Source organism: Symphodus melops, assembly GCF_947650265.1.
Source record: "Symphodus melops genome assembly, chromosome: 14".
In the NCBI taxonomy this organism is placed as follows: domain Eukaryota; kingdom Metazoa; phylum Chordata; class Actinopteri; order Labriformes; family Labridae; genus Symphodus; species Symphodus melops.
Window position 1 is genome coordinate 19,128,902 of NC_136704.1, and position 27,827 is coordinate 19,156,728.

At 39.6% G+C, this 27,827-nt stretch overlaps 1 protein-coding gene across 2 annotated transcripts in view; it reads right to left on the minus strand.

Annotated features, from left to right (window-relative positions):
• Positions 1-14,665: 14,665 nt before the first annotated feature.
• LOC306834844 (cadherin-20-like) overlaps positions 14,666-27,827 on the minus strand; it is a 121,685-nt gene continuing 108,523 nt past the window's right edge. For both annotated transcript variants that reach the window (XM_079361068.1, XM_079361067.1), the window contains exons 8-13: positions 27,213-27,466; positions 22,171-22,307; positions 20,268-20,389; positions 19,931-20,048; positions 19,379-19,630; positions 14,666-16,557 (exon numbers count right to left, since the gene is read on the minus strand). In XM_079361068.1, the coding sequence (XP_079217194.1) occupies positions 16,037-16,557; positions 19,379-19,630; positions 19,931-20,048; positions 20,268-20,389; positions 22,171-22,307; positions 27,213-27,466 (1,404 nt within the window). In that variant the 3' untranslated portion in view covers positions 14,666-16,036. The remainder of the gene's footprint in view (positions 16,558-19,378; positions 19,631-19,930; positions 20,049-20,267; positions 20,390-22,170; positions 22,308-27,212; positions 27,467-27,827) is intronic.

Below are 27,827 nucleotides of genomic sequence, written 5' to 3' on the forward strand. Positions count from 1 at the left end.
AATAAACAACAGATGGTTGGCTTTATCAACAGCAAGCACTCAACTCCTATGCCCTCGTGCTATTTTTTGAACTTGAGCATTGTTTGCTTTAAGTGGTGCCTCAACCGGCTTCCTTCCTTCACTCCTGAAAATCCCTCTCTGACGCCCAACAATACTTTGATTCTCTTGTGCAGTTACACATCAAGGACTTAGTCACAAACTTTGTCACTGCTTACATTGCATTCTCTTCATTTTTCCTCTTTGATTGACTCCTTTGCTCTGACTTAATTAGCGATTAAGACCTGTTTTTTCTCTCCTCATCAGTCAACCATGCATGTCAGTGTCAGTATATCTTCAAGGAGGGGTGTCAAGGATCACAGAGATGCCCGCTAAGAGAAGGCATAACTAGTTTGGAAAGCCAATCTGATGAGGACAGTAGGAAGACAACGATAATGTTTAGTTTTTTTTGTTTAGTTTTTTTGTAATTCCTGCAGAGGTCTATTCAATCTGATACCAAATCCTTTACCCTGATTGACTTTCCTATGTAATGTTTAACATCCTCTTTTTTTACCACAAGATGTAAATGTTTAAAAAGTACAAAAGTGCCAAAAAAGTTATTTTAAAGGCTGAATAATTAATGAGTCCTTTTGAAGTACTTTATCACACTAAAAAGGAGAACATTTTCACGTTTCCCCAATGTGAGGATTTGTAGCTTTTATCTGTCTTGTATCATCAAAGACTAATGTTTAAAGATCTTTAAACGCAGCATAGATAAAAAATAAGAGCCAATGTAAGATGACAACTTGGGCGCCTAGGAAAACTTTAGTTTAGAATTTAGAAAAAAGTTACAACAGTTCTTTAAGCTCAATGCTTAAGGTTAGCAAGCATGCTAAAATGCTTGCATTGACAAAGCTAAGACCTGATGCAAATGAGGAATAAGTCATTCTATGAGTAGTGTCTAATTACTACTGCTATGCAACTTTTACTGTAGATTTACAGATCAAAACAAAGGTTCCTCTTTGGACACACCTAAGCTTCCCCCTCCCTTTCTGTTTCACCAGAAAATTTCAATGAGATGGAGAGTATCAGAAAAGTGCTGATAAACATCTGAAAATATGAATTTATGACCAATTTGCAAGTGACTTGTGTCTCAAAGTTTTTAACTGATTGTCTTCTTACAGGCTATAAAGTATTTTCCTTCAATTTGAAAAACGTATGTTCTCCTTCAGTTGAACTTTTGGGAGGTTTCTCTGTCATTATCATGGATGTGTCCTATAATGGATAGAGCAGAGCCCCGCTCATTACAATAAAAGCTGCTCAGAAGCACAAAAAGTCCAAAGTTGTACCCGGATCTTCTTTGTTACTGGGCCCATGGAGCATAAACACTCAGTCCTGTGGCTCTGATCTGCACTTATAATGTCTGCAAAAGTCTTGTTTAAACAACACGTCACCAATAAAGACTTGCTCCTCTGGGTTAACATTAACCAATGAAACAAACTCAAATGCTTGCAATCCATTTTTTTTTAGATACATTTCACTCAAAAAAATTTATTTAAATCTCAAACATCAGTTGAACCAAGTTGTTTCAATTCATCCTCTTGGGACCATGAATGATAAGCAAACTATACATGCCAAAGTGAAATCTTTGAACCTCTGGCAAAACAAGATGAAAGATCAGGGAAACAACAAAGTGAGTTGAATTCCTCTTGGGATAATGTACCAGTTTCAAAGCAATTTATCCATCAGTAGTTGAGTCAGTCTGAATCAAACTGATGGACCTTACTTACAGCCTGATTGATGGATGAGCTGTCAGTTCACTCCATAGACCCAGACCACAGGAATAATGACAGTAAAACTACATTTTTGGGTATAAAAGATGTGTTAAAGAAACCACACACTCTCTCACACATATACGAGCACACAGCCTTCTTGGAATCTTTCCAGGAGGTTCTTTTGATGCAAACCCCAGAAGAGCTGAGTGGCTTGTTTCAGTCTGACCTTTGTGGTTTGGAGAGTAAACCATCAATTGGCGTCCGTCTCTCCAGATGACAATGAGGCGAGTAAACAAACAGTAAGCAGTTTGGAAAGAGCAGACTCATGCACTCCAGGACCAGGCGGCCATTATTCCTATCCTGACACTTCACGAAGCTCTAGTCACATTCTTCAGAGACGTTTACATTTACTGTAGGTTGTTTTTTCAAAGAAACTTCTCACAAATACTTTGTAGGAGACACAGATGCTGAAACGTAAATATTAGAGAAAACTGAAAAAAACATTTCTGATATATACTGAGTAAGGTGGCGCCTTCCACTTTGTATGTAAGAATATGCTCCAGACTGATGTATGCAATTAACAATTAAGAACTGTGCTGGATTGCAAAGGCCTCAACATGTTGTGTTTTTTTTTCAAATAACACTTGACTTTGACCTTCTCAGATTAATCTTGATCTTGACTTTGAATCGCTTTGAGGGCTCAGTTGTCCAAACTGAAGTGCTCACTTATTTTGCCCTGGCTGTTACAGCCCATCAAATGTCAGGGTAATCTCGCCCGACACCAGACATCCCAGCCAGCTTTTCATTCATGGCGGTCCACTCAGAATGACAAACTCTTTTCCCACTGCGACTGTAATCGCTCAAATCGCTGCTCCTCCACCCTGGCCTGATCGGCCCTCAGACAAGTCCACTTGTTCTTTTTAGTCTCAGACAGACGTCCCACTGTGCACCAGACCTTATCCATTTGTATCACTGTTTAGCCGCTTATTTATGGAAACACACATTTATCTTGTTTATATTGCCTTTTTTGATAAAACACCAAATCACAAAATATTATCAATTGCGTCAAAATAATTCCATATCAAATTTTTGCTTGCCTTTTCTGCGTTTATCAAGAGCTTACAAACCCATTGAGGACAACATTGATCGTTGCTGGTCCCATGAGGGTGTCCAGTAGTATTTTTCTTGCAGGGAACACATCATTCTTAAATGAGCCTATTTCTTAATTAGATTTGTGGCAAAGATTATTCGCTATCACTGGTGACAGGACTGTAAAATGAGCTAATAACATGTGGCAGGATCAATAATTGGTGGGAGGTGACCCCTGCTGCAGGTGCTGGGAGCGTACATTTGCATATTTTTACATCAGAAATGTGTCTCTGGATTTAGTAGACTTTCCCTTCCCTACCAACACACTCTCAAAAGCATCATGTGTTTGGATAGTTCAAAGAGGCATAAACTGAAATTAATTCTGCTGGAGCAAGTGGATGCTCTCTCCATTTCACTGACATTTATGCCATTTGGTGGTATATTTCCTCCATCGTCTCCTAGCCAGTTTAATTTATTTACCCGCTTATTGATTTCAATAGTTCCCAGCGATGCATAGCCCTGTGCAAATTATTGGACTGGAGTATTGACTGCAGAAAACCTTTATTGTGCCATCATCACAGGCCGGCAAGCCAATTCCTGCAAGCGGTGCATTTTTTATGCTCACAATCATAAAGGCAGACAAGGAAAATTATGCACACACCCAAACACACACACACACACACATTCAGTAGATGAAAACACCTGCACTCGCTCAGCGGGAGACAGGAAGCTTTTCTTTGCAGTCCTCCTCCAGCTTGTCTAATCCATTAGTTGTGGAGAAAGAGCCAGAGCAGCCATTTTTTATTAAATCCTCCTCTTTCAAAGTCGTCAGCCCGCCTGCCTGTCCACATCTAAGATCTCTGAAAGATTTTAACTCTGCATATACTCTTTTTAATGTCGTTTTTGTCTCCTGTGACACAATGTTCCTCACCTGAGCAGATCAGTTTGCCTCGATTTACTCTAGTGCCCACACAGTCTAAATAAGGAGTAACGTATCACAAACAGTCATACATTTTGACTCCCATACACATTTGTATTCTCCAAAAGACAGACCAGTCTTTTTTTCAGGCAGTTGTACTTGATTACTTGACAGTCTGTTTCCAAGTAGTCACTGTTTTTGGGGAACAAAAAGTAAGTAGAACCTTGTGGGGACCAGCTAACTGTTTGTACTCCCCACAGCGTTGTCTGTATTTTATAAAAGAAAAGATAAGATTGTACCGACATCCCCATATTCTTTAAAATGGTCTAGGTGGGGTGACACTGGGGAATGAGGGGGTTAAATGTCAGAGCAGTCGGTTTCTTAGAGCTGACAGGCCACACTGACAGCAGGAACATCAGTGTATTTAATAACTTCCTGACTCACAAAAAAGGGAAAACAACAACCAGATGTATTTGAATTTAAGTTTATATTTCATTATAGCTGTTGCAGTTGACGACAAATTAAAAGGGGGTTTAAAGGATATATGACATCTTAACATTTCATTTGCCATCAAAGGCAAATTTTAATGAAATTTGAAAGATGTCAGAATTCATTTCCAGCGTTGCCTTCTGCTTTTGACCAAGACAGCCCCCAGGAGAAAACGTTGGTGTTGTATGTGTATGTATGCATGTATTGGAGCGGACTAAGTTAATGAAAATATTAAATTGGTGAAGCAAAAATCACAAATGGACGATCAGGGATGTCATTTTTGGATTGAAAATGTAATTTTAAAGTTTAAACAAGCCGTCAATTACAGTAAGGTTATTTGAAAATGTCTGGCCATAACTGTAAAGTGTCTATGTTTCTCTTTCCCCGCCCGCACTCTAACTGTTGTGGTTTGGTTCTGTAGTTCATCTTGTTTTAGTGTTCATTCTTTCCTTAGTGTTCTGTGTTTATGTTTCCTAGTGTTGATTGTTTTCCCTTGTGTGTTTTAATGTTTCCTAGTCTTGTGTTTACTTAAGTCTTAAGTGTGTTTCCCTGTGTCCTCTATTGTTGCCTGTAAGTTAATTTCCTGTGTTGTGTTTTTAGGTTCCTAGTTTGGTCTTTAGTGTTTTAAGTCTATTCTTTAGTGTTTCCTGTTTAATTTTGTAATATCTTGTTTAGGTTGTGTTTTCAGTGTCAGGTTTTACTTTGTACTTGTCCTCAGTGTTCTGGTCTTGTGTTCTTTGTTCCTTGTGTTTCCCGCCTTGTTGATTACCCTGATTAGTCTCACCTGTGTCATTAGTCTCACCTGTGTCTGATTACACCACGTCTATTTAGTCTCTGTCTTTGTTACCCTCTGGGTCAGTTCATTGTAGTTTGTTGAGTGCCATGTGTAGTCAGTCTGTAGCCTGTCGTTTGTTTCCTCTGCTCCTTGGATTTACGTTGTTTTTCTCCTTGTGGATTTTGGACATTTTGGATTATTGTTTGAGTGAGTTTGTTTTTGGCTTTTGTTCAAATAAATCACCTCCTTTGTTTTACCTGCAATTGGGTCCTCCTCCCTGTTTTCTGCCCCCACTCTGACACTAACATGACAAACATTTGTCCAAGCAGATTATTTTTGCCTTTACACCTTTGAGTTTTCTCCCTTGAAAGATCGACTAAAATTGGATTTCAGTTTTAAGACAGCCAAACAAGTATGTAATCTTGAATTTTCACACTGGGGATCGATTAAGGAATATCCTATCTAAATTAAATGGTGAAATTAGGCTAAATTTGCATTTTCTGCTGTACATCACAAAACAAGTACAGTACTGTCATATTTTAAAAAAAGCGATCTATAACACTTATGAATTTGAAGCTTGTCAGATAGATGGCCTGTACCAGCTCCTAGCTTTGCTGCTGTAGGCTGAGGCTGCTAAGTGAGCTGGCATCTTAAGGTCCTCCGTCTCTCTCTATGCGTTCACATCATGTTACTGCATGTCATTGTAAACATTTTCACATCCTCCTGGGAGCCCCTGAGTCTCGGGGTCCCTCTGGACCCCCCATCCTGCTAACCTTCAACCTATAATTATCACAATCAGCCCTCCCTGTTTCATCATTATACAGTTAATGTTAACATTAGCATGATCATTCTTTTACTTTATGCTAATACTACATACTCATACCATTATTTAACATTTTTATGCTGGACTCATTTTTGTTGTTTGTCTCTATCCTTCTCCCTTTTACCCTGACCTTTCTTCTAGAGACATACCTGTTTTTATACATAGAGACTGAATGTGACCCTGTTTGAAGCTCCATTTTCTACCTGTTCTGTTGGTATTGATCTGTTTACGCCTCTCTGCCTTAATGAATCCATTGGGGAGGCTGGAGAGGCGGCATGACGGATTAAAGGAGGTCATACTCAACTCAAAACAAATGTGTCTAATCCTGGGAATATGCACTATGCTGTTCTGTGTGCGCTGTGACTTGAAAAGATGCATTCTCATCACCATCAACCTCACACATGCTTTGGTTTTGACGTTTAAGGTTGTTCGTTCACTGTGGTGCCCTTGAGATTTCTATAACTGCTGGAGACTTATATGAAAAGAAATGACTTACAATAATTGTTATAACTCCCCCAGGGCAAGAAATAAACGTCACAAATTGCTAAATGCTCCTTTAAATTGGGGAAATAATGAAATAGCTACTTCCTGTCCAAAGAGTTTGTACTGGCTCCTTCGTCCTCCCATTTATCACAGAAGCTCAGTCAGGGAGGCTGTGACACGACACGGACACTCTCTCCAGGGATGCAGTGTCAGAGGTGAAGAGAGATGCTTTGCTTCGCTGAGGAGGAAGTCACACAGAGTCAGTGTGAGGCTATAGTCTTCCTGTATACAGTCCTATAGGACTGCAGTTACAATACAGAGTTAGAGCATAGAGAGTGCGTGCAAAAAAGTTAACGACAAATATTCAGAAAATGTAATTTTTGACTTGTTTTATTGGTTTAATGTTTCAACGCATTAAATACTGATGTGGTTCACTGTGCCAGCAGACTTTCAGAAAAAGTATTTACAAATTGAGTCCTTTAGAGGAGCTTTAATCTGGCCAAATCTTTTAGTTTGCATTTGCACTATATAGTAAGCCAGGTTTCAATAGCATTACTTCAGAACACCACATACATATTCCTCTGCCTGCAGCACACTAATATAGGCTTCCTTTAAACCCCCCCTGAGTAAAAATAACAATGTGCCTCTTAATACAAAAATGGCCCTCAATGGCAATGCAATAATATTGCGTAATATATATATATATATATATATATATATATACATATATATATATGTATATATATATGTTGTATATATATATGTTTTATATATATATATATATATATATATATATATATATATATATATATATATATATATATATATATATATATATAGTATACACACACACTTCCTCTGAACCTGAGTGTCATTGTTGAGACTAACAGTCCTTAGTAGATTAACTAGCCGGCAGGTATCAGCAGACATCCGCAGCTGCTCCTCACTCTGGATCTCTGTTAAGTGTGTCGATGAGTGATGTATGCTGGCAGCTTCTGTGATGCATCAAGCTCAGGCTGAGCTTTCTCACAAGTAATCCAGGACTGATTATGACAGTCCGTGCTCTCCATCCCTTTTTCTCTTGACGACGTAGCCTGAGGCGTGCCCTTCTTCACTCGCCCTTCAAAGCTCCGCCGTCTTCCCCACCTGAGGATGTGAATGTTGGAGTTGGTCAATGACGACCTCTGAAGCCCCATGTCAAGGGGAAATTTCTCCCCTTAAGGCTCATTGGGCTGCCCTGTTATGTTTTTTTTCTGAAGAAAAAAAAGAAATGTATATATACAGTGGTATGCAAAAGTTTGGGCACCCCTGTAAATTTTCATGATTTACCTTTATAAGTCATTGGTTGTTTTGATAAGAAATCTCAGTTAAATATATCATATAGGAGACAAACAGTGATATTTGAGAAGTGAAATAAAGTGTATATGATTTACTGAAAGTGTGCAATATTTATGTAAACAAAATTAGGCATAAATGTGCATAAATTTAGGCACCCCAAAAGAAAAATTAACTAAATATTTTGTGCATCCTCTAACAATTACAATTTCCCTCTAACATGCCTGCATTACTAACAGTATCGCAATAGTGGCACGGGGGAATGCATACAAATACACTTAATTCAAATTTGAACTATGAACTGCTCTCTGACAGTGGGAGTAGTAGGAAGACGGGTCTTGCATGAAAAATGTATATACAGTATATATACAGTGTATACATATAAATGTTTTTCTTTTATATCAAACACAAAACCTTGACACTTCTGTTTGAATAACTGTGTCTCAATAGTGGCTTGCGAATGAATACAAATATACTTTATTTAAATTTTACCTATGTTTTGTTGGAGTTTTACAAACGCTCAACAAGCGTCTTCCTTGTCCTATCAAACTGTAATTAGACCTCTCGCATCATCCCTCCCTGCTCTCCGACGGTGGGAGTGGGAGGCAGACTAGACTCGCATGAGGTCGCGCAAAAAACACTTTTTTTTCCTTTTTTTAAATCAAACAATTACAATTTTCCTTTAACATCTCTGCATGAATAACTGTGTTGCACAGGAGAATGTATACAATTTTTGTATACATTTTTAAAAAAAATTAGCAATGTTTTTCCAGCTCTCCGTCGTGGTTGTGGGAGGCAGGCAGGTTTTTTTTCCCCACCTTGGTATGAGCAATGAGCATGTATTGGTATCTACAGTATATCATGAAGGGTCCATTTTCAATGCAAATGATCTTTACTTTCTACACCTAATATCTTAAAAACTTGTAGAAGCTGTAACAGTATAATGGCAAGCAAAAAGCTGACAGTATAATACTGTAATATTTATTTCCCATACAGCACAGTATTGTTATATTTTTACAGTAATAAACTGTTGTTGTAGATTACAGTAGGTATACAGCAGAATAACAGTTTCAAGCTTGCAACTGTAGCTGCCAGAAGTTTACTGTAATTTAACAGGAAAAGTTGTTAGTGTAACATGCCTGACAGTGATTTTTTTTCCAAAACACAAAACTAAATACTAGAGTTTTTAAATGGACCATACGCATCTCTAAATCTATTTCACGTTTGTAGAGCTATTTCTGCATTTTTTAGATTAGTGTACCAATTAGTGGATCTTTTTACATGTTTGTGGATCAGTGTACACATTTGTGCATTTGCAAATAGCTTCAGTAATAGTTCTAGAATCACAAAGCAAACCAAACCAAGCTTATGTGTCTATCTTAGTGAACAACTTTTAATCTAATTCATATCCATTTTAATACAATTGCCCTATATCTGCTGTTTCATTCATTTTGCCACCAATGTTGTGATTTAATGTCCTCTCAGAATCCCATTACACATATGTGCATGCAAGTCCCACATCTGCCATAAAGTGCTTTCACTGCAGCATGCAAATTGACAGCTGGTGTTACATGTATGCGTGACTGCATGCACAGAAGTCGTAGTGTGTTTTTTGTGCACGGTGACTTTTCCCTCCAGGGATGGACAATCATGGGAGATGTGAAAGTTGAGAGGCTGCAGGATTTAATTGAAACTAAAGACTCCACCTGCTGACTCCACTGATATACACACCTTCGGTGAAATGAAAACCTGCAGACTGCTGGCTCCCAGCCAACATACTGCACAATATGATTGTCCTTTCCAGATGATGTGATTGGTCCGAAACAGATTATCATGGTAATTTGTTTATTTATTTAGTTATTTTCCTCTTTTTTTGCAGGAGTTTATGTGGTTGAACATGGGTTCTTGACCTTCAAATATTAGGTTTAATTGTTAGCACTGAGAAATGCTGTCCAGGATTTAAAGCAGCACTTCCAAAGCTTGTGTATGTATCCTGTGTTGACCTACCCAGGGACTGCAGATGGAAATTAACAAACTGCTATAATCTGGTACGAAGCATCTTTTCTCTCTGAAATTGATGTTATTGCTTGTACATGGTCCCTGATAACTAAACTAAACTAAACTAAACCTGTGGGTTCAGGCATGAACAAGGGTAGGAGGACAGATTTTAGCAGTCCCAAAATGATAAACCAGTTTGGGAGACTACAGATGAATCTGCAACATTGAATAGGATATATTACATTTACATACGTTTTACTTTACTTGTGAACAAAACAGGATAGTTGAAGATAAACATTTGCAAATTAAAAGCAGCAGATGTTGCAATATTCTGATCTTTAGTCCCCTGTATGCTGTAAATTCACCAGAGCCTACATTTACCATAAAGCACTTAGATTGAGTCATTCAGTAAGCCCTGTCTGTCAAGTTGCTCAAACGTACATTTACAAAAGAACAAATGTTCATTCTTACAGTTTAAAAAAATAATTCTTTATGCTATTATTTCAATTTTATGAAAACGTATTCATGTGAGTTTTGCAAAATACAAAACGTTATCTATAGATTCCAAAATGAAAATATTAATTTGGGACTTTTATTATGTAGAATTTGGTTAAATGAGTGTGAATAACCAAAATTAAAATCCATATCTATTTAGGAAGTCCTGAATTTTAATCGATTGAAAATGTGACAATTTATTTAACATTTGTTTCATAAATCAGTATAATGTACAATTATACTACAAAAATGATTGTTTAAATAAGGTTTTTGTACATTTTGCTTATTTTTGAGTTTTTAAAATGCCGTACACAAGCATCTTAAAACATGTAATCCTAAGATTTGTGTATTGTCTTTTACTACGTTGCCTTGTTTCAATTGTAAAGCCCTTTGGGGCTGGTTTTGGAAAAGTGAAATATAAATAAAGTTATTATTATTTTCTATTTATGGCTGCCTGCTTCCTTTATTAAAGCAAGGGGCAAACGAATACAGGTTTTGAGAGAAAAACAGCAGTATTAAGCAAGAAGAGAGAAAAATGATATTTACAATATTGTTTTAACAGTGTGACATTCAACAAGGTCTCTCATACAGAAGAGTTTATTTAACCCTCAACGATGTATAGTATCCTTTAAAAGGAAGTCAAATCCACACATAAAGAAGCTCAGTGAACAAACAGTCCTGCTGGATTGTCACCTTCAGGACAAAATCACAGATAAAATAAAAAGCTCTGTGTCCATATCCCATCCAGCTCTGATTTGACAAACTCTTCACATCAGCTCTTCCATCACTTTCCCTCCAGTCCCCCCTTGTGCTTTTTTTTTTTTTTTTCCTCGCAGGAAGTGACATTCATTGAAAGGGTCCCGTACCTAATACACTTTGTGCCAAGTGCAATTTGTCCCATCCATTTTGTGTAACTATGCGTCGCCCCCTTTTTTTGGTCAAAGCAGAATGTAGTGTTGGTTTTCCTCTCTCGGGATGCAGGAAACAAGCCACAACGAAAGAGAAGAATGAGAAGCTGGAACTGGAGGAATTCTTCTAATTTCGCCTCCTCTTTCTCATCATTTCTTTTGACGACTGTAGCAAACACCTGCCAGATCACTTCTCACATGCGTAGGCTCCCAGACTCAAGTGACTGTCAGTACCATTAATAATGAAAAGTGCAAAGCAGACAGGAGTTAGATGGCTCTCACAGGATCTTGAAAGCACTCTGAAGTGCAGAATATCACGTCCCCCCGTCTTTAGTCATTTTCACTTGGTGTGCAACAGAAAACAGAACGTATTCTTGTTTCTCTGTCATGTTGCTGTCATTGTTACTTCAGGAGTACTTTATACGCTTCCACTGTCTCCTATACTGTATGTGCCTCATGTTTGAGGACGCTGCAGTGCTTTGTCTCTGTTATTTTGTTGTGGAAGTGAAGAGGCTGAGGGTCGCTTTGATGCTGCCACTTCGGATTCTTCTGTTTTTATGTGTTTCCAGGAAATCACTTTTGAACTGAATGTAGTACCAATTGAAAAATGAAGCCATGAAATTCTTTCTTTGAATGTCAGAAATCCTTACATCACTTGTTCATCTTGAATTATGCAGGAACGTGTTTTACTTTGTGGTTTGTTAAGTATAAAGAAACAAAGATTGGTATTCAGATCTCTTATTTCAAAGGAAAAACAACTGTACTCATGAATCCAAACTGCAGCCCAAACACAACTGTGTTTTCCACTTTTATGAGTCTGCACAAATCTGAATGTGTTCATGCCCTGGTTACAAACCCCATGAGTTCACCATATTGCTTCCAATGAGCTTCAGATTTCATAACATTAATATTGTTATTAAGACATAAAATGCTTCATTGGATTCAGGCACATAATACTGAAGATATATTGCTTTCTTGCAATTTTACTCTGAGTCATGAAAAAAGTTTTTAACTCATTCTGCAATAAAACCATCACATTAAGAGGCTCTGCCGTTTGGGGCTAACAATCAAAGGACCTACATGGATAGGCTGCCATTTTTATAAATGCTTGTGTCCTGGAAATTCCCAAATCATGTCCCTATGTTCCTCTTAAACCTGAAAGATGATATCCACAACCTGCGTTCGTCAGGCATTGTGCAATTTGTCATTCCCAAAGTCTGAACTGAGCTGCGAAGGAAAGCTTTAAGGTGTTCTGCAACTGTAGCTTGGAACACTCTACAGTCTCATTTTAACACTAGGGTAACACTTTCTTACCCTAAATGTTTCATATTATCGCTCAGTAAAACGTGTTAGTTTGCTTCAGCATTTGTCAAGAAGGATAGCACATCAAAAGCAGCAGAGCCAGTTAAAAACGTATGGGTGGCCAGACGAAGGCTAGTGGGCTAGAAATTAAACAAGAAATGGAGAACACACACTAAACAAAAGAAATAGAAAACAACTAAAATGAGAAGATCATGTCTTAACTGTATAGCTCGAGCTGAGCTACTGTAATACGCTGATGATGCACTGCTCTCTGTTAAATCTGCAAAGACCCTGTCGGCATGAGCTGATGTTCTGCTGCAGCTTAAAGCTGAAATAACCCGCCGCTGCACTCATAAGCGGGGCTGAAAGGAGGACGAGGACAGAAAGACAAATTAAAAAAGAGAACGAAACTAGCGAGGAAAGACACGGAGGGCATTTGTGTGAGAAAGGCAGAGTACAAGTTGCAGGAAGAGGTAGAAAGAGAGAGATAAGAAGAGGATCAGGGAGGAAAAGCCTAGCAGTGATTTGAGTCTGTATATACGTCTCGCTCTCTAACTCCTCATGTCAAATGGGTTGGACCTGCTACTCTCTCTCAGGGCGGCGAGTTTGCCTTGCTTTCCGCCCCTCGATTTCCAGCGGAGCAGAGTGTGTTTTTCCACTCCGCATTAGGGGATGATTCACTGGGTGTGCTGCGGTTTACCCTCAGCAGGATTAGAGCTGGAAGTCTTCTTATTATCTTCCACAGTTTGAGCCCCGTCGTCTGTTGGAAAGAGCAGTGGAGCTTAAGACAAATTACCCCCTCAGTGCCTTTCGGATGGCACTGCTCTGGCCCGGAAATGGCCCTAGGAGAGGCTGGCGATGGGGTAAATAGGACGGAGGAGGAGAGAGAGGTTGCTATTGGGCATCTGTGTGAGTGTGAGGGGTTTGTTAGGATTATAATTTATAATGTAGGATTGGGCAAGAAGTACAGAAGGGCAGTGAGGAGGAAACTGACGAGAAGACAGGAGCTCTGTATGCTGACAAATGCTCCTGACAAGAGATTTATGGTGAGGAGTGATGGGAATAAGGTCAAAGCGAAAGCAGATCCTGACGAGGGGCTTGAAGAATTTGGTAACCTACAAAGTAACTTTCAAAGAATAATAAAAGCCTTACACTATGAATCCAAAATAGCAGTCAAAACATAAAGTTTCTCCTCCACTTTTGTAGTTGATTAACCAACAAAGCTTTGTCCCTTAATTATGTTGTGTTAGGGTAATGTGCAATATATGTTGTGTTACAAGTTGAGTTTTGTTAGTTTTAACACATAATTATTCTTAGAGCTGTTTGAAAATACATTTGGCCACCGGTTGACGTAACGCTATGTTTGACCACCAGAGGGCGGCCATAAGAAAATCATGTATAACCGTAAAAACATGAAGCTGCAGACCAGAAAGAGTTTGTGTACAATCCATACAAGTAACAGGTGTGTTGTGATGGAAGACGAGGAAACTTTTTTGATATGTAAAACTTTGGTGGACTTCTCAGAGTAAAAACAAAGAGACAAACGAGAGAGAAGTCCTCTGTCAGTAATTGAAGTGTTCTGCTCAGTATGCCGGAGGATATGAAAGTATTTATGTGAAAAACTTAAATCCTGTGAGAATTATGGGATCATCTTTTGTGCAATTTCACTGTTGAATGCCACCCAGCAGGTGAGCCAGAGCCGATGATTTCAGAGTAAGGTCTTTGTTATTTGTTGTGACAGTTGGAATGGATTTTCATTGTTGTGGAAAAATATTATCCGAGGTAGATTATCACCCTGATTCGTGTGCTTTTCTTCCTTTCGTTCCTTGGTATCCTTTTGATTGACGTAAGCAATTAGCTTAAGCCTCTTGTTTATAATTGATTAATCCCCATTGGCAAATGTTCTGCTCGCTCTTGTAAGTGTTACAGTGAAAGCAATCAGATGGAACCATTTTGCGAGGTGCTACTGAAACTCGAGGCTCAGGTACGGCGTGCAGCGCCCGGGATGAACTTTTAATCAGCTCCACGAAACAAAATAAGTCAAGCATATGAAGTTCTTTGAGGGAAACTGTAATGAAAAGTGAATCAACTATAATAACACTTTGGAGGACAATTCAGCATGTGATTGAAAATTTAAAAAGCTACTTAATCTTGTGAATGCTTCAGGGAGTTGCTCTCCACCATGAAAAGACTCACGTTGTTAATGTGAGACACTAGTATGAGTGTTGTGATAAAAAAAAAAAAAACTATTTAATGAACTCAAGGTGGTTTTAGGACAGAAGAGCAGCCACATTGTTTTTGTGTTTTTATTAACAAGAATACAAAAATTATCTACATTCACATACCACTTACTGTAGCATGACTCACCACATTGATTCAAGTAAAATTCAATCAAATGCTATCAAAAATGTTCCTTTGACTTCTCTCAGAGTTCGAAAAAAATCCTTTTTTGTCTTTTGGTTTTTGTGTTCTTTTATTTTCATCCAAAACAGGTTTTTCTTTGTTTGTCCTTTTTTTCTTTTTTTTTTTACATTTGGCACTTGATGCAGATTATCGAAGTCTCTGAAGTCCACACGATTGAAGAATTAAACCACGCTTGTTTGGTGGCAGAAGAGCAACACAGTATCTCTGAAAGGACATATCAAGCCTCATTTGCTGTCTGACACTGGCTGGCACGGTGGTGGATACAAAAATCGAAAGGCGACTCCAATTTCTGTGTAACATTTAACCGTCTGCTGGGAAAATCTCCAGTTCAATCAAAAGATTCTCGGAAATGGCTTCCTTCTCATCCTTGGGAATGGATAACTGCTTTATGTTTTGGGGATTTACAATACAAAGAGCTCAAAAATGATGCAAAAAACAACAATACAATAAACATATCAAGCTGGAAAACCCACATGGGATTACATATCTCATCTGTGCACGTTTTGTGATAGGCACAGATGCGTGACAAATCACACAAACGGACAAAAACAAGGGCAGTTACATCATGTATGTTACAACATAGAAGTGATCTTTTAAAGATTTCCACACACAGCTGCAGTTTTAAGTACAGTGTTGGTTTGAAGTACCCGAATAATTTAGCAAAAAAATATAAATACAGCACGAGAAACAAAGGAATAAATTAAGACCTGCCACTGATGGACGGATAAAAAGACATTTCTGTTTGCAGCAATGACGTTTCTCTTTCATCGTGTTGTGGCTGAGTCGTATGAAAGCTCCAACTCAGAAGAGTGGATCAGCTTTCAGAGTTTTATCTCCCTCTGTAAGAAAAGTAGTCCCTCTTTCTGGCATAAATCAGTCGCCACTTTGAACAGAGCGGCTCTGCCCGTGGCTGGGTCAGGCAGGAGAGTTAACATGTGCTTTGAAGCTGTTCCTTTTTCGAGGCCTTGCGGGGCTGCCAATCTAACCCGACTCTGAAGTCTGTCTCTGGGGGAGATTTTAAAACCAGCTCACAGTGCTGCTGCTGCGAGCATCCCAGGCCATCACCGCCGTAGAGAATCGTGGCTTCGGCAGGAATTCAAGTGCTAACAGTCATGGATGGGAGCGTGAGCAAATCCTGGCTTTGTGTCTTCCCTGCACACAGTTTGTGTCTTTTCTCTGGTCTGTTTTCGTTTTATTTCCGTATTTCATTTCTGGTCAAAAAAGGCAAAAGGTTGTGTTGTTGTTCTACCACATCGGGGGACTGTGTGTCTCCAGCACACCATACATCTCGGCAAGCTTTTTAAAGCGAGGCCCCCAGTCGTTGAGATAGTCGTACTCGTGGTCCGTGTTTGAAGCCCCTGATTGGAGCGAGCTGAGTGACTCAGCGACTGAACCCTCTCCTTCGTAGGCATAGGTCTGCAGGGAGTCATACGGCGGTGCACATGGGTCCACATCTGCTTCCAGGAGCTTCGCCAGCACATATCCGTGGACATTACTGTCCCCACTGCCGCCGCCCATCACGCACGCCTGCGGGACGTAACGCGACAGGCTCTCGATCTCCGGCAGCATGTCCTGTCTCATCTTACCCAGGCCGTGGTGCGCCTCACGTGGGTTCCACATGGCACCGATGTCAAAGGCCTCTGTGTCCTCCTCGCCGCCGCCCTCATCGTCGTAACGCACAATGTTCTCATGGACGTTCTCCTCTTCGTCACACAGATACGGCTTCTTACGGTGAGTCCGCAGTGAGAGCATGAGCAGAATCATCACTGTAAGAGGAGATAAGAATATGAATATGAACTGTTTAGTGTTCCTTCAGAGTTTCATGTGGCTCCAAGCACGACTGTATTTTGAAAGTTTCAGGTTAACAATTCTACTATGAAATATTCTTCTGCATTTTATTTTGTGATTTAGACCCAGAAGGTTAAATGACTTAACTAGTTCTGAATCTTAAAACTATATGCTTATATAAAGTGAAAAATAACTCGATACAGCCTAACAATGATTGGAATAGATTTTTTTAAATAGCACCATTCAAGAGACCCAAGGACAGTTATTTTGTTTAAAAGAAATGTTCCTCATTTCAGATTTAAATAAATGCAAATTACTTATGTTTTGGACTGTTGGACAAATCCTGAAAAAAAAAAAGATATTGTTCTTGACAATTTATTGATATATCTTGATATATTCAGAATGCCACATATTCAGAACTTACTAATGACTGGATGAAGTTGACAGACATTTATTCTGATCTTTTTTTTCCCCCTTCATGAATGCACATGGTTTTATGAAGTTATCAAGCAGTTGGTGTAAAGTAGACATTCTCACTTGGTAAAACGTGCTTCCTACTCAAAAACACATTTAAAACTTTATAAGTGTAATGTTCAAATACTGACCAAGAGCGAGCCCCAGGGCAGCTGGACTTGATTAAAATCTCTGCAGCACTTTTACTCACTGACCTTTCTGCTTGTGACTCTTCTGCTTTAAGGAATTCTTTCTGAATTCTTATTATGGGTATTTATAAAATGTCTCAATGGGACATAGGAATATATGCAAATGTTATAAACATGGTATTCACAGACTATTTTATATTTTTATGACTTCAGAGGGGACTGATTTGCTCACTTTGCTCACATGAAGACGTCTTCCCCCAATAAAAACAGTGAAAAAGAGGAGATTGTTTTGAATCAAGATATACATGTCTTATACTTTTTAAGTCCTTTCCGTAACACTTAACAGAAGATATTCTAAACTTGAAATAGGAGACAGCTCAGGGTTATTAGAAGCAGCCAGCTGAGGATTAAATACAAGTTTCTTTTTTGCATCTTGGCTAGCGTTCATTAGCACCAGCTTCCCTGAAGCATCACTCTGTCTCATCCCTGGAGGCTGATATGGACGCTCTTTATCTCTCCCTGCAGACCTGTGAATGTGAACACGAGGGCTCAGTGGGGTAACTCCCTCTGCTCCACCAGGAGGAGGCAATAAATTCAATTAAAACATCTTTCATTATGATTGTATTGTTTTGAATAGACATCTTCACTCTGGGGTTTTTTCTAAATGATACTAATCTGAGTTAGCCATTTTCAACAAGTTTTTTCAAGACATATTAAAAATGCCTCCAGGTGAGGATTATTCATGCTTTTTATTTTAGATTGTCTTACACTGATAATGGTGCTGTTATTCATATTTCTTCAATAGTGTTTGATATGAACAGTAACAAAGGTTATTGTGTCCTACCTGAAGTCTGCAGTGACTTTATTACAGCAGTAACTACTACCATTTACAAATACACATACGTGTTTAGATGCATGTACTGTATATGGATATGTTTGGTCATGTATGTTTATATCATGAAGAAACTCAGAAAGCTTTAATGAAGATGCAGGAGCCACAAATGGTTCTAAAGTATCCCATATGGTCTAGTGGTAAGGATTCCTGGTTTTCACCCAGGTGGCCCGGGTTTGACTCCCGGTATGGGAACGGTGCTTTTCCTTACATTCCCAATCTATCTGCAACAGAATTCTGCTCAGGTTTCAGTTTTTGCGTATATACGTACTATCAAACCTACTGATTATTTGTTAAGCAGATTTTTTCCACAGTGTTTTCCAACCTGGGATCCAAAGATCTCTGAGGGCAAGAGATGCTCTTTCTGTACTCAGATAAAACTGTGTAAATAAAAAGAAGAAAAAAACGTTTCCTACATTGGATGTTTCCTCGGTCAAAAATGGCAAGATATTTAATCTGCCACACTTTTCTTTTCACACTTTTTAATTTTTTTTTATAATGAAATCAATTCAAATGTATGTAAGTTTGGGCAGATCTTACATACATTTATATATCACTGTTTGGTGTGGGAGGGACTTTTCTTTAGATATCAGTTGGGAACCAACGTGTTAACACAGATAAAGTATTGTAAACCTTCTCCTTATCATATATGTCTTAGTGCCCCTAAAAACCCTCCGCTGTTACTAATTTATGCCTTCAGAAAAACACTTTTTGACTTCAAAATGTGCACTCAAATTTTTTTATATATCAATCTATTTGTCAGAAATTGACTAGTCCCATATGGTCTAGCGGTCAGGATTCCTGTTTCTCACCCAGGTGGCCCAGGTTCAACACCCAGTATGGGAACATATATATTTGTTGTTTACTTTGTACCACTGTATCTGCAGTTTTTAGAAAGTGCTGTATAACAGAATGTAAAGCGTTCTGTTTTCATGGTGAATTTGTACCGTAAGAACATATTATATTCACATATTTACATGAATAGTGCTCTGCTCTTTTAAAAGTACTTCATAAAAGTAACTGGAAATTGAAGGTGAGACAAACAGATCAAAACCAATTCTGATTGGTCAAACACTTGCAGAAGAGCAAGTTGCCTAAATCTGACTGATCTGACCTCTGTGGAGAAGAAGCTGCAAAGGTTTGGAGGAACTTTTTAATCCGGTTCTGGGTATTTTTCAGCTTTTGGTTTGATTATTCAGGTGATCATGGAGTACTATTACATAAAGGATTTAACAATCTTAAATACCGGGTACTTTTGGTGTCAACCCAGCCTAAGTCAGTTTGAGTTATCAGGCTATGACTCACCTAGCAGCACAAAGATACAGGCCAGGATGGCGATGAGCGCTCCTCTGCTGAGGCTCGCCGGCAGACTGTACGCCTCTGCATTACACGACATGACGTTTCCCTCCTGATCGCAGCTGCACACTCGGATGGTAAGAGTGCTCGTGCTCGTCTGGACCGGCTGCTCGCCGTCAGAGATGAAGATGGGCAGGTAGAAGACAGTCTGGTCCTGCTGAGACCAGCCCCCTCGCCGAGTTAGGATCCACGCTGTGTTGTCTGGAGAGGAAAGAAAACGTCATGTTAGGGATGAGTTAGATCACAGAGAAGACTTTTTGAGTATTTGAGCAGAAACATCTTCTGCTTCAACAACTGACTGAAGAAAACAGTGATCACATGTAGCACCCTGTAAATGTGCTAGGGGTTGGACAAAATATCAAAATCACTGTGCAAAAATGAGTAGAAAAAATAATTACATACAGAGCTCTGCACAGACTAATCTGACTCACTGCAGTGCATCATTACTCCAATGCTCCTCAGTGGTGCTTACAACATAAACAAGAGTTACATGAACAGAACCTTGGTTGTCTCTCAGGGTGAAGTTGGGGTTGTTTGCAGCCTCTGGAGCCAGACTGTAGTAGAAGTGATGTCCACCCAGCGGCTCGTCTGGATCCACTGCCGTTACTGTCTGGATCAGCTGGATGACAACAACAAACTCAGAGTCAGTGTATTATGGGGGACGTCGAATTAGAAACAAAAGGAATTCGTTTATTGGAGTTTTTTTGAACGTCATATTATATTTTGGATTTGAATCCTCTTCATCTGCAAGATATTTAGTAACTTTAGCAGTTAAATAAATACAAGGGAGTTTTTTTCATTTTTTTTTCAAGTTTGGTGGAGACGATGTATGTCGTACCTGTCCTGCTTTGGCGTTTTCACACACATAAGCCTCCAGGTAGTGCATCAGCGAGGGAGGATTATCGTTCACATCCAAAACCTTCACAGCCACAGGCACACTCGCCACCTTTGTATGGTCATCTGCAGGAACACACACACACACACACACACACACACACGAGGTCAAAAGCTGTACGATGCATCAATGGCCTCAGATAAACGAACCTGCTGAGCTCAGTTTGTGACGGTGTTAATCCTCAGCTCGTTTACAGCGAGCCGGCGGCACATTAGAGCTCCTCACGCTCAAATTACGATTCTATTATTCTCCATTAACAAGCACACATTTGCATTTCTTAACCAGCTGTGTAATAGGCAATAGAAACGCAATTAGTGAGTGGTAACTACTTTCTCAGGTTTCATCACATGATCGATCAATCAGTGAGGTGACTTTGGCTCTCGAGGTCGAAGCTCCACGCAGCCTTGCGTTTGTGTTCGTGTGTGTGAAGTGGAAGTGTGTGTGGGGGTCAGAGAGGAAGTCTTACACTGGGCCCTGCAGACAGTTTGAACTGAAGGAAAAAAATAAGTGAATGTTTGAGGAGCATTAATGAGTTAGTTTTGTTCTAAATGATCCTCCCCACTGAGAGGAGAGTTTCAACTTCTTTAACAACACAGAAGAGTTTACACCGATCTCGTCACTGTAGGTAAAGCAAAAATAAAATCAGAGCTGCTTCATTTTCAGGGTCCTTTGTCAAACCCTCACACTGCCACAGTTTGCATACAAAGGTACACATATTTCCACTCCATGTCACTATATTGAAATATAGTGACTTGGTATGATTTTTATTTACTGCAGCTTTATTCAAAATAATCATTCATTTGTTCGGAATAAACTCAGTTTCTGTATTTATCCGAGTTATCAAAAATACATACTAAAAGAAGAACAATATGAAAGTTGACATAGGAAAACAAAGAGGAAGGAAACATTTACTGGTTTTGAAAGAAGTCTTTTTGTTTTTCCAAATTCAGTCAGTCTGGTTTTGTTGTCCTCCACACTGTTTCTGTCATTCCTCTCTCTCCGTCCCTTCTCACCTGTGCTCTCTCTCTCGCCCTCTCTGCCTGCGTCACTTCTTTGATCAGCCTCCATGTGACAACTTTTTTTTTTTTTTTTTTTTTTTTTTTAATGAGTCATTCATTTGATTGTGTTTGTGGATCAAACAGAGAATCACAGGCAAACAGCAGAGGGAGGGAGGGAGGAGGGTGAAGGTGACTTTCAGAGCCAGCAGCTGTGTGCAGATCTGCAGGGTTTCTGTGCTCGACGTTACGTAACTCGGCAGGAGATGTTTTCCAACACCACTGCTTCTGTATTTCTGCAAATATGTTCACCCATCTGTTTGTCTGGGCTTTCTTTGTCTCCTTGAATCCAACTTTTGCTGTTTATAACTTTAAGAGTTTTGAGAAAAAACAAACAAAAAAAGTACTTCTCATAGAAATCTGTGACTTCATTCTTGGCTGGTCAATCACTTTTTTTTAAATTCCTCCATGAGTTTGACATCCAGCAGATCATGACTTACGCTCTCATTTTTTATTTAGTCATGTATTTATTTTAATTTTAAGACTCTTTAAACGAGCTGCAATCTGAGCTAAATGAGGATAAAAATGTTAAGGATGAAATGGAACTAAAAGGTTCGATAGGCTTCCTTAAGATCCGTCTTTGTTTCGTTTCATGTGACTTTAAAATGAAATAAATGGATTAAAAATACACACCTCTCCTTCTGTCTTTGATGAGGTCACTTGTTTAATTACAGATACAATCCATAAAGTCGAGACAACTGCTGTTCTCTGGACTTTGACTGAGGAAAGATAATCTGCCAGTGTGTGTGTGTGTGTGTGTGCGTGTGTGTGTTTGTGCGTGTGGGACATACTCATCTCCATGGCGAGGACGGTGATGTTGTGCCAGCCGAGCTCCTCTCGGTCCAGTGAACGCACCGTCATCAGTGACCCTGAAGTGATATCGATGTAGAAGAACTTGTCAGGGTCACTGGACCTCTCGATGGAATACCTGGTGACATGAAGAAAATGACACAAGAAATGTATGTGTTATGTAAACTGTTTTTTTTTTTTAGAAGCTTGTACACACAATCCAGCCTATACTCTCTGTGTGTGTCTCTGTGTGTGTCTGTCTGTGATAAGGCGTCAGGCTGGCAGCGTCTGAAGGCACACGAGGAAGAAGATAAGACTTCATCAGAGTATCTGCCTTCCTCTGCCAAAGACGGCGGGGACACGCAGACCTGCGGCGTGACGCTTTGGCTCGTGTGATGCCACCGCGGGCCGCTTTCCAAAAACACTCCTCAGAGAACGACATGCAGCAGGCAGACACACGAACACACCCACAACACACACACACCCACACACACACACACACACACACACACAGGAAGAATGGAGAGAAGCTCATCCTCTTCCAGGCGGCAGAGCAGAAACGTCTTTATGTAACCATGAAGGCACCTGTGTACACACATGCAGGGACTTTACTCTGCTCTCACCTGAACACATGCACAGGTGAGTGTGTGTGTGTGTGTGTGTGTGTGTGTGTGTGTATCTATTGTCTCTTCGTCACTTCCAAGAGAAGGATCAAATCTACAACTGTATCATTTCTCTCAGGTAACACAAACCCTTATCCTGCTTATAAGATGTGAAAATATTCCTTTTTTTTAATTTGCACATCTAAATGATGAACTTAAGGCTCTTTGTCTTCTGCGACATCAGGCAGAATATGTTGCAGCAGGAAGACTGGTTATATTCTCTCAGACGTTCATTCAATTTTCCTTCACTCAGCTTAGCCACTCCTGCTCGACCACTTCCTCAGCCTCCCTGCTCTGGTGGTCAGCTGATTGTTCGCGTTTACTCTTTAAGTAGTAAGGCAAGGCAAGTTTATTTGTATAGCACATTTCAACAACAAGGCAATTTAGAGTGCTTTACACAAGACATCAAAAGCATCATGACAGAGGAAAGATAAGATACATACAAAAAAAAATTAATAATAATAATAAAAAAGAGAGTAACCAATCATCCGTCTGCGGTCAGTTTAAAAAAATCTGTCCTCTCTCTCTCTCTCTCGCTCGCACACGCGCAGTCAGTTTGTCATTTCAGTGCGATCGCAGCGACCCTCCACCGTTACCTCCATTCCAGTCCAGCAGAATTCAGATAAAGCCTCAGAAAGCTCGACTCCTCATTACATCCTGTATCTATACCTCCTGCTGTCGGCCTCGCTTCCCCCTCTGAGAGCATGAAGTCTTCATGACGGAGTCGCCAAAGACAATGCATATTTATCTGTTCCTAAACTCTTTAAAGCTCTTACTGTCTCTCCTGACTGGAACATACAGTAGCTGACAAAAGATGTCTGAGTTTTTTTTTTTAAATGTTGTGGGATTGGCACAATCTGAAATTCAAAAATGTGTTGTTTAAAAATGAAACCATCAAAGTGATCCTAGTCTCTTTGCAGTCTCTTTGTTTGATGAATGTATCCGCTCTCTTGAAACCTTGGAAAAGATTGACACGATGACTCACTGTTCAGGAAATACACTTGTGTTGGAAACCACATTTTTCTCTCTTAATTGAAAATGATGTTTTTGATGTTTTTTTTTTTTTAATCAAGCAAGTAATCCAGATCTCTTTCTATTGATTCTTATTGATTTTATTGATCTCATAATAGGATGTGCATGGACGATTAGGGGAGGGTTTAACTCCTGGATTTAATATTTTCCAACTAAATTGTTCAAATTCAATATTTTGATTTCACATTTGTCGACTTCTGGTTATCTTGTTATCTTCTTAAAAAACGCCACACAACACCTAAACACATAAATTCTCAATCCAAAGCCAGTTATCTATTATTCACTGAGAAGTGAGAGGAGATTTTCTACAAACTGAACCGCCTTTGAATGACTAATAAACACAGAAACCTAATTATAAATCATTCAATAGAAGCAATCTAATGTAACAGAGTTATTTAGCAGTATGAGGAGTGTGTGTTGTTGTGTGCAGTGTGTGTTTTGAACTGTGTGTCTGCAGGAATCAGTCGTGATCAGCACCTCCACCTCTGGCAAGGATCTCCCTGAAGGATCGCTATTAATATCACTGAGGAGGGTGTGTGTGTGTGTTTGTATGTGTGCGTGTGTGTTTGTATATGTGTGTGTGTGTTTGTATAGGTGTGTGTTTGTATGTGTGTGGGCCGTGTGCTTCTGTGTGTCTGCCTGTCCTGCAGTAAAGGAAAGAGAGCTGTGAGCCTGAAACGAGATGGACACGCTGAAGGTTGTTGTTATCTGTCATTTGATGGCGCTGCTGCGGCTGCAGATTTTGGCCTCAGCTCTTCCTCACAAACTCGCCCTCCAATCATTCCCCAGCTTTCTGCTCGGTCTGCTGTGACTCTGCTCAGTCTACAAACAGGATTTTGGAGGAATCTCAACCTGATTTTGGAGCCAGAATTTAGCAGCATCACTGGCTCTAAATCCAGCTCTCTTCAGGAATGAGAGAGTTGTCGATGATTGTCTTCACTGGATGTTTTTGATGCACAAAACAGTGTAAAGAGAATCCCGAAGTTAAGGGAGAGTCTAAAGCCAACTCTCCTGGTTAATATCACAACACCAACACATGTATGAGGAAGTTTTCACAGAAAACACACACGAGCACTAAGAGAGTCTAAACTGGCAGAAAATGATCAAGATCCTAACATTTGTAGTTTGAGATTCTGGTAGCATCAAAGATTGCACCGAGAAGAACAGAATGTTCCAGGAGCACATCTTGCAGAGATACAACTTTTTTTAAATTCAGTACATTTTTATTTTAATTGGTATATTTCTGCCTAAAATGAAAGATTTTAAAATTGTAAGTTGACACTGGGGTCTCGACTGCTCCGACATTTCAGCTTAAATCATCTTTGATAAAGAGAATCTACCCAGCAGCAGCAGAGGCGGCTTCAATTTGCATGCTGCAAACCACTTCATCAGATTACATCTTAGTGCTGCAACAGACATGCATGTATTTATTGAACCTAATAATAGAGCAGGTTAAAATTTAATCTGTATTACAACCAGTGAAAAACTCCAGACAGTAATTTCATTTCCAGTAAAAAAAAGTACCCACAATGCATTATAAAGTATTGTCCACAGTGTGTGCCCTGTTTATTTTGCATATGCACACAAACATCTCAGGCACCACAATGATTCTTTTTGAGATAAACTATAATTCTATAACACTTTATCTGTCACGGATGGTAAAATAATGAGAATCCAAAAGTGTTCCTGCTCAGTATTGACTGTAAACAATCGAGAATGAGGACGGCATTTTCCAGACGCAGCACTTGAGATAAACTGCTGAGTGTCCACGCAAACACGCTCTCACACACACACACACACACCCACGCACACACACACACCCACACACACACACACACACACACACACACACACACACACACACACACACACACACAGGAGCAAGCACCTTGTCAACTACATCCATTTCTTGTGCTCTTCTTTTGGCCCTAATCGAGGTTGTAAAAACGGACAGCTGGGACGCGGTGCAGCAACCACAGTCATTGATTCCCTCACATGATTAATGTGCTAATTAAAGGCTTTATGTCTAATTAGTTTATGAGAGGTGCAGTCTGGACAGTAAACCCAGCAAGTACCATCTGTTCTGTTAGAACACAAAAAAACATACACCTCCGTAATTGAGAGAAGTCCTCGGCTTTCAGTCTCTGGGTGCAGACTAATCGCTGGAGGTCTAAACCTGTCAGATTAGTTTTTAACATTATCATGTTTGCCCTTCTCTCCCTCCTCTTCATTACTGTCACATGTGGATCTCGAACACACCGGTTGCAAAATTGAGCCTGCTAGATATGGTGTAATGCTGACCCCTGCTGGTGATTAGGTAGCATCACACACAAGAAGAGCTACGTTACAAAAAGTCTTACCACTGGCTGTAAAGTTCTCCAGATCGGTAAATTCAGCTGAATTGAATGACCTTGTCACTTAAATCATTAAATCAAGCTTGTTACAGTGCTACAGTCCTACCCAGAATGCATTGGGAAATAAAAAAAGGACTATCACTCGTTCTCAATGAACGAGGTCATTAAAATCCCTGAATCTGCTGACTTTGATGTGTTTGGTGAATGATTATTAAAGGGATACTTCACCTATTTGCATGAAGCTTTGTATCATTAGAAACATGGTAGTAGTGTTGAATGGTCATGAATCCAACTCATTTTGCCCTGAGATGAGAAAAATGTGTTTTCTTTGCCTGGAAGTTTTCTTCAGGTGACGCAATATGGCACTTTTTACATCACATGAAGAAAACTTTCAAGCAAAGAAAAACTATTTTTTCTCGTCTCAGGGCAAAATGAGGGTTGGATTCATGACCATCCAACACTACTACCATGTTTCTAATGATACACAGCTTCATGTAAATGGGTGAAGTATCCCTTTAACGTTGTTTGAGTATCGAATCGAAAGTCTATCGAATCCTATTGTATGGTATTTAATCTATAGTATACTTTATTAAACAGCATCTTAGTGTATCTATCTTATCCTATTGTATCATATATCATTGTATCATATCCAAATGTGTGCTCCAGGTATCATTTTATGTGTTTTACCCAAAAAAAAAGAAAGAAATATGTTTGCATAAAATATCTGTCGTCTATGATTTTGTAAATCTGACATTTTGTTTCACGTTATAATTTATATGTTGTATGTTTTGCCAAAGACTCATTACCATCTGAACCGAGACATATGGGCTTTTAAGTTTGTTTTCTGTTGTGTTTCTTGTATGTCCCAACCTTTTTAGAAAATAAACTAAAGACTTACATAGGTTTCTAAAAACAACGTTTGAAGGGTTAAAACAAAGAGTGAATACTGAAACGCCTCCATGAGGTCAGAGCAGTGTCTGTCGTCGCCGTCCTCACCTCACAGTGTTGTTGGCAGCGTCAGGATCCCTTGCTGACACCGTCTTCACCACCGTCCCTATTTCTGCGTCCTCTGGCAGCGTGACGACGTACGCCTCCAAGTCGAACTGCGGGGGCTCATCCATGTCCTCCACGCTCACGTGCACAATCGTGACGTCCTTGAATGGCCCGCGGTGGCGTAGAGCCGGGTCCAGGTGGGTGTTGGCGCCCTCCACCTTCAGAGTGTAACTGGGCTTACCCTCAAAGTTCAGCGGCTGGAGGGTGCACAAACACGCGAATCAAAAGAATGTTATCTCTCTGCAGACTGACTTCTTCGCTATCGTTACTTTAACAGAAGTTAGAATTGAAGCAGTTTAATGCCTGAGAAAGAAGTTCCTTCTAAATATTGACATGATGCACTTTTTCATTCAAACTGAACTGCGAGGCAGCAGATATGCAATACTTACAAGAAAAACGCTGTCTTTACTGTCAATCAAGTCTTTTCACTTTTATGAGAACAATGTAAAGGCTTTTTGGGGTTGCAAAAACAACTCACTAATAGTGGAGGCATCTCTGTAGGAACCCTCTCTGTAATTAATCAGACACGGAGGACAACAATCTGAGCCTGTCGGTGTG